Source organism: Atta colombica, unplaced genomic scaffold (assembly GCF_001594045.1).
Source record: "Atta colombica isolate Treedump-2 unplaced genomic scaffold, Acol1.0 scaffold150, whole genome shotgun sequence".
Taxonomy (NCBI): domain Eukaryota; kingdom Metazoa; phylum Arthropoda; class Insecta; order Hymenoptera; family Formicidae; genus Atta; species Atta colombica.
Window position 1 is genome coordinate 2,246,238 of NW_017259240.1, and position 7,948 is coordinate 2,254,185.

A 7,948-nucleotide genomic window follows, 5' to 3' on the forward strand; every position below is an offset into this window, starting at 1 on the left:
CTAACTCAGCTGATTTGAGTTCTGTTTTTTTGGTTAGATTGCCACATCTATCATTGATATTCCCATCATATAATAAATTTTATCACTATAGCTTGACATTTGTAAAAGTTACGCCGTCTTGAGTACATCTACCTCTTGAGTATATCTACCTCTGCTCGTATTTTCGATTTTTTACAGTTTTAAAAATGGAGTTGAATTTGCAACAACGAGTTTAAATTGTATGTATTAAATTTTGCATTAAAAATGGATTCAATGGTGTGAAAACCTTGGAAATGTTGGGAAACTGATTTTTTTCTGTTCGATCGAGTCAAAAAACCATTACGGGAAACGCGTTTTAACAGCCGAAAGGAGGTAATGGAAAAATCAAAGACGACTCTGATGGCTATACCCACAATAAAATTCCAGAAATGTTTCGAGAGCTGGATCAAGCGCTGGCATAAGTGCGTTGCAATCGATGGGGAGTATTTTTTTTGAAGGGGACAATATCACTTTTGATGAATAAAAATGTATTTTGAATTTTCTGAATGAATTCCGGGACTTTTTGATCAAGGTAGTATATATAAAATAGAATATATTCTACATCTTCTTGACAATTAATTCTTTTGAATTTAACCTTTTCGTTCCTAACGCTGGCTATGGCTAGCATCCACGAAGTGATCCGTATAAACGAATGCTATTGCCAGCATTCGCGAAGTAATTATTTTATAATGTCCTTTATAATAAGAGTTACATCAAATCATCTTGTGCGATATACAGCCAAGTATACTAATTTTGTGAAATAATATATATTTAAACATAATTAGTAGTGGTAATATATTGATGTCTATAATGCCATTGACTGAAGAGGGTAATTAAAAAACGGTTTACGAAGAAATTATAATTAATTATATTATATCATTTTGATATTATATAATTATATCATTTTGTTTTAGAAATAGTTCTTTTTTTTAAAAACGTATTAAGGTGGCGTTCAAGTAAAACGTAATTTTAAACGTCCAAGAATGTCCATGTATAATATTTTTGGTGTGGGGTCCCGATCAATGATGATATTCCATTCGGTGGATCGCTTTCTGTGGTGGAGTGAAAGGGTTAACAAACCTATTTTCATTAAGTATAATGATAGTATACTTTCTTGCAGATGTATTCTATAATTTTGTCCGTTACAATAATTTTTAGGTCACAGGTATGTAACTGATCTTCTATTCTCGCAATAATGCATGAAAAATTTTGTTTAATTACGATTTGATATAAACAAGACGCTTGCACGTATATAATTAAATACATTTTACTTAAATCAAAATCTCGTCATCAACAATCAGAAAGAATTTCTGATTGTTATGACAAGATTTGAGATTTTACAACTAGAAGTAGAACTATATTATAAGTATTATTTATTACATTATAAGTATATTACATTATATTTGTTTAATATTTTTCAGTTTAATCTTAAAAGTATTAATGATTTGTAAAGTGATTTAAATAGTGATTTAAATAGATGATTACAATTAGTTATTTTAATTTCGCTCTAGTAGCAATTATTGTGTTAGTCGACACAAATCGGGAAAAAATTGTTTTATGTGAATTGGACAAAATAATGTGTAACAGGACTGACGAAAAACCGTCTTCTCTTTCCGCCGTCAATAATTTTGAGAAAAATGCATAGAAATTTGAAAATTATAACAGTAACATTAAATTGAATTTTTCTGTTACCTGCATATTACTTTGTAAGTATCTTATAGATTATGGGTGCATATATGATGCGTCCAAATCATTTTATCCTTATTTACATTTGATGAACAACACGGAAAAATACATTATGCATAAAACAAAATGTCCCAATTAACAAAAAGACATATTTGATTGATAAGATATTTGGGTAATTAACAAGAAAAATTTATCTAATTAACGACTAATTCTGACATATTTAACAAGATATTGGGAGTATAAATAAGTTTCCGCCGTTTGCAAAAGACGGCGCCACTAATAAACTATAATTAAAATTGTTTGATGTAAAACGACATATCATAAGATTGAACATCCGGCAACCATAATCTTGAAATATTAGCGATTTTGTATCAGCATCATATATTTTTTTTGTCGAAAAAACGAAAATGTCGAGTTTGAGCCGAATAAGCGTCATTTGCGGGAACTTTTGATTTAGTTCTTTAATTTGAAGAAATCTGCAGCTGAAGCTCATAGATTGCTTGTAGAAGCATATGGTGATGCTGCCTTAAGTGAGAGAAGTTGTCATGAGTGGTTTCAAAAGTTTAAGAATGGTGAATTTGACGTCGAAGAACGTACCGGAAGGCCGAAAGTGTACAAAGATGCGGAATTGGAAGCATTATTGGACGAAGATTCGTGCCAAACGCAAAAAGAACTTGCACTTACATTAGGAGTACTCAACAAACAATTTCATATCATTTGAAATCATTGGGAATGATTCAAAAGCAAAGGAATTCCATATGAATTGAAGCCGAGAAACGTTGAACGCCGATTTTTCACATGTGAAATGCTGCTTGCCAGGCATAAACGAAAGGGTTTTTTGCATCGTATAATCACATCATATATCCACTACGATAACCCAAAGAAGAGGAAATCATGGGGATCACTTGGCCATGCTTCAACATCGACAGCCAAGCCGAATATTCATGGAAAAAAAACTCATGTTGTGTATTTGGTGGGATCAGCTTGGTATCGTGTATTATGAGTTGCTCAAACCGAACGAGACCATTACTGAGGCTCTCTACTGAACACAATTGATGGGATTGAGCCGAGCACTCAAGGAAAAACGCGCCCACTACTACTCCAGGCATGACAAAATTATTCTCCTACATGATAATGCTCGACTACATGTTGCGACGCCGGTCAAAACCTACTTAGAAATACTCAAATGGGAAGTTCTACTCCACCCGCCGTATTCTCCAGACATTCTCCTTCCGACTATCACTTGTTCCGATCGATGACGTATGGCCTGTCTGAGCAGTACTTCACATATGAAGATACCAAAAATTATATCGATGAGTGGATAGTCTCAAAAGATAAAGCGTTCTTCCGACGCGATATCCACATGCTAGAAAGATGGGAAAAAGTAGTGACTAGCGATGGCCATTACTTTAATAAAACATTATGTATCGTTCTTTCACAATTAATTTTTGATAAAAAACGGCGGAAACTTATTTGTACTCCCAATATATTATAGATGCTAATAATATCATTTTTATTCAAAATAGAATAAAAATGATATTATTTCGTAGTATAATAAAAAAATTAAAAATGCGGGATTATACGAAAATGTTGAAAATATGTATAATACGAATTTTATTAAACCATTATTACTGTAATATTGATAAATGGAATGAAATATTAACAATAAATTGTATTTACAAATCAATTGTATTTACTTTTAATTATTAACTTGCAATTATAAAATTTATTAAAATTTATATGATAAAATTTAACAAATTTACTATTACCTTGTGATACGCTAGTTATCCAATACAAAGAAGAGTAATCTTTATAATGGAAAGCGAACTTAATGTAACTGATTCCACGTAAAATTATCATAAGATCTGCAAAGAAAAGTTAAACTATCCGTTAAATTTCAACAGTCTTTACAAGAGGGTGTGAATTCTGAATCTTCTAGACCGCTTATTATAATAGTTATTATTTGGCAATGTTAATTACCACTTTTATAACATCTTTAATATAATATTAAAATTCGCGTGTAAGAAAATATATTTTATTACATTATTAAAAATCATCTTTTATAAAAAATAACTGGATAGAATAATTTTCTTGTAAAATAGGGGTTATACTTACATTTAATAATAATAAAATATATACGTTGTTATAATTTTTCATATGTATACAAAAGTGTCTTGGGTACCGACCGCTCGAGATGATCCAAATCCGAGAATATGGTATTCTAAAGAATTATTTTTTGACAATTTATTATATGTTTAAAATTTAACAATTTCCTATTTTTCAGTTTCTTTCAGAAATTTTAATCATTAATTCCGCTATGTATACTTACTTCGAATCTTTGTATTTACATATTTTTAATTAAATTCATGTATTTGCGATAACATTGTTAAAAGAAATATAAAGTATTTTGACAAAATTATCTAAGTCGACAAAAATCAAAATTTAAATACGATCTTATATATATCTGTATTTTGTTATAGAAAAAAGTATATATATATATATTTGTAAAAGTAATTATAAAAGATAAGCAAATTATTTGTACAAAATTTGAATTTATTTATTTAACAATTTCGATTTGAACAAATAATCATTATATCTACATTTGAGGAGCAGACTTTCAAATTGTGTTTTGTCCTTTGTAATTGTAATCCAAGAAATGAGAAAGAAAAAAACTTCACACATAAAAAAATACGCTCTTTATAGAAAATAACAGTATATCAATCAGTAAGATGTGAAATAGTGAATAAAATTGCTAAACAATTGCTAAAAATAGACAAATGCATTTTATTCGTCTCTAAGTTAAAATACATAATTCATACTTCGAAATGTTATTATGTTTTTTCAGCATATAAATTAACGATGAAAAAATGCTTTTTGAATGTTTCAGAGTAGCTTATGAGTCTTTCGACACTTAACACTATGCCAAATGTAACTAAAAAAATGAAATTTTGATAAAATTGCATTTTAGAGTTTTGCTCTTCATTTATCATATAACATTAAAGTTTCTTCGTTATTAAAACAGTTCTATTACTAGCTTGCATTATTACTATAATAAAAGAACATTTATTAAAGATAAGAAAGCGATGAAATTAATGTTAAAACATGCTAATATGAGTTAACACTGAAAGTTGGTGGTATATATATTTTAACCATGGCTAATCTATATCACTCACAAAAGTTTCGATCCTTGGTTCGGATTCTCTTCACTATGTAAATTCCTTCACAAGTAATCATTTACAATACATTGTACAACGTACTAGGTGACGATCTGTATTTATTATTTAGTGTTTTAAATCTTGACTAAGTGATGTTATAATGATAGATTTAAGTTTCTTTAGTGTATAGATTGCTTCAGCTTTGCCAATTTGCAAATGACTTGCTCTCAATGGAAGATTTTTTGCTGCTTATTCTCTGAGAATGACTCTAAAGTGAATAAAGAACGAAGATTTAGGAGATGTAGATGATAATCAGATGTTAATAATCATCATCTTCATTTATTTTGTCGAATATTTCGTAACATGTGATTATTATCTATATCTCTTAATATTCGCTCTTACATCTGCGTTTGACTCTCATTATCTCTTTTCTGAATTTTATTGTATTAAGAATAAAAATAAAAAATAATAAAATTAAATTTAACTATCACGTTTTATGTTAACACTAATAAATTATATTATTATAAGAATAAATTATTATTATAAGAATAATTGTAGGGAAGACTGGATCTCGTTGGCACAGTTTTCACAATTTCGGCATTAGATATGTATCAATTTATTCAACATATCGAGGAAATTAACTACAATGTAGCATGTCTATATTTCATTTATTGCAAAGAAACTGTACAGTGTACAGAATCATTAATAATATGAAAATGTAAAGAAAGGTTCACTCTATCATATTGATATATTTAAATCATAATAATTCATTGTTTAAAAAATCTCTATAATTCTATCTTATTTTAATATAGAAATATTATAAATATAAAGTATTTTGTCAGAGTTAAATTGTAATTGAATGTTCACACGTGCGATATAGCGCGAGTTAACCTAACCTAACCTAACCTTTTCTTATGACCAACATACCCTATCACTGCATACATGATCATCGTATTATAACAAATTACCATTGTTACTCAAAATAACGTATACTAACAAAGTTTTCTTTTAACTAATAATATATCGCTTAGATTTGCTTTCTCAAGCCGAAGAACATTAATACGAAATTACGAAATGCTTAAAAATTTTCTTATCTGCTCTTGAATCAGAATTTTTTCTTTATCTATTGTAATACTTATTTGATTTAAATGAAACTTAGGAAGAAGTATCTATGTTGTAAAAGAAATATTTTGCAGTAACTTTTTCATTGTTTCCTTTAATTTTAATTGTTTCATAAATATACATATAAATGGAACGCAATTTGTCTTATGTCAATGAGTCCCGATCTCCTTACTTATTTTCACTTTACAAAGAGCATTATATTGTGCACATAATTTCTATGTATAAAATATTTTATCAAAAATATTTTATCAGTTTCAACTCAAGCCCAGCAAACAAAAATAGATTAAAATGGATTAAAATTTTTTTCTATCCAAATGCATATTTAAATAGCGAATACTTTTTTGGGGATTTAATTGGATGCAATTAGATTAAAAAATTGCATTTCCTATTAAATTTTGAATTGAACAGTATTCACAATGTACAGAAAAAGCTAATATTATTTTTAGATTGAAAGGCATAGAGATATGTTCCATATAATTGAATCCTATAAATGAATAAAAATGCATTTAGGAATGCATTTATTTTGAAAAGGATTCATTTTAACATTTTCATGAATCTATATTTCTGAAAATCTGATTCCATTTCAATCCATTCTCGTTTGCTGGGAGTTTGCTGGACACGTGTTGTTAAAAGCCATGTAAATAAAATGCATCCATGTAATAATTAATAGAAAGACATATTTGATCAACAAGACATTCTGCGGATAAGTTAATGAGAAAAATTTATTCTCTATGAGAGAATCTTCTCTTTGTATGAAAAATAGTAGGCACCGCTTCTATCCTGTGGATGTATTACAGACGCGAACCACTTTCGATGATACGATTTTATCGGCAGTGTTAGAAAATGTAGTTACGTAGTTCTCAAAAATGGATGTACTGGAGGTAGTGCAGGCAATTTTAAAGTTACTAGATTTATAAAGTACCGTCTTACGGTAGACATAAGGAAGCCAACCCAAAATCACGAACGTTTACTTTTTACTTTAAATTGCATTGTGCATAGATTAATGTGGATTATTGTGACTTGACGTTAAAATGGCTGCAATTTTACGTGTAAAACGCAAGAACACCGATTCTCCACTGGACGCGTTGGTAATTGCATGTAAACGCTCAAAAACTGAGGTTTCCTTTTCAGACACCTCACCTGTAGAAACCGTCGTTCAGTTTGCTGGCACCCTCACAGATCCGGTGAGAATCTGATGATTTATATATTTTTATTAATGCGATTAATTGCGATTTGATTGCAAATTTTCTTCTGAAGATGTACGTTATTGGTAAAGAATAGTTTTTTTAAGTTAAAGATTACTTTTTAGGTTAGGTTGATTTATTTGCAATTAATTGTGAAACTGTTCTAGAATCTTAAAAAGAATTGTAGAATTTACTTAAGGGTCGACAAAAACGAGTCAACTAATTCACACCTTTGCAATCTAAATACATATATTGTCGCATAAAAGAAACACTGCTGTGAAACTTCTTTTATTTATTTATATTTTACGAACCTATAGTGTCTAAAAAGTAGAATTTTGTAATTTTGCTCTTAAAAATGTTATAATAAATAAAGTGGTACGATATCTTCATATTATTATTTTATTTCGTGGAAATAATATTGCATTTTGAAATTTTTTTCAGTTTCTTGTTTATGAAGTTACAGAATCGATTTTGCAGTTTAATTTTTAATAAAACATAATAAAATAATTTGCACCTCAATTATAGATTAAAATATTAGAGTACAATTTTTATTTCACTTTTTTAAAAAAATATGTTGTTGAATATGCTTTTAGACTTTCCTGATTACGAATATTGTAATTACAGTAATTTTCTTAATATATTGTAATTACAGTAACTTTCATAATTTCAGTATAAAGAAATTTATCTTCGACAGAGATCATTAAATAGTTTCTTTTGTCACCCAGTTTCTGTAATAATTGTTATAATTATTTTAAGCATAATAAAAATATATAATTATAATAT

The 7,948-nt window shown here is 28.5% G+C and overlaps 1 protein-coding gene across 1 annotated transcript in view; it reads left to right on the top strand.

Annotated features, from left to right (window-relative positions):
• Positions 1-6,928: 6,928 nt before the first annotated feature.
• LOC108685315 (probable RNA polymerase II nuclear localization protein SLC7A6OS) overlaps positions 6,929-7,948 on the top strand; it is a 3,144-nt gene continuing 2,124 nt past the window's right edge. The window contains exon 1 of the mRNA XM_018190045.1: positions 6,929-7,165. Coding sequence (XP_018045534.1) covers positions 7,013-7,165 — 153 coding nt within the window. The 5' untranslated portion in view covers positions 6,929-7,012. The remainder of the gene's footprint in view (positions 7,166-7,948) is intronic.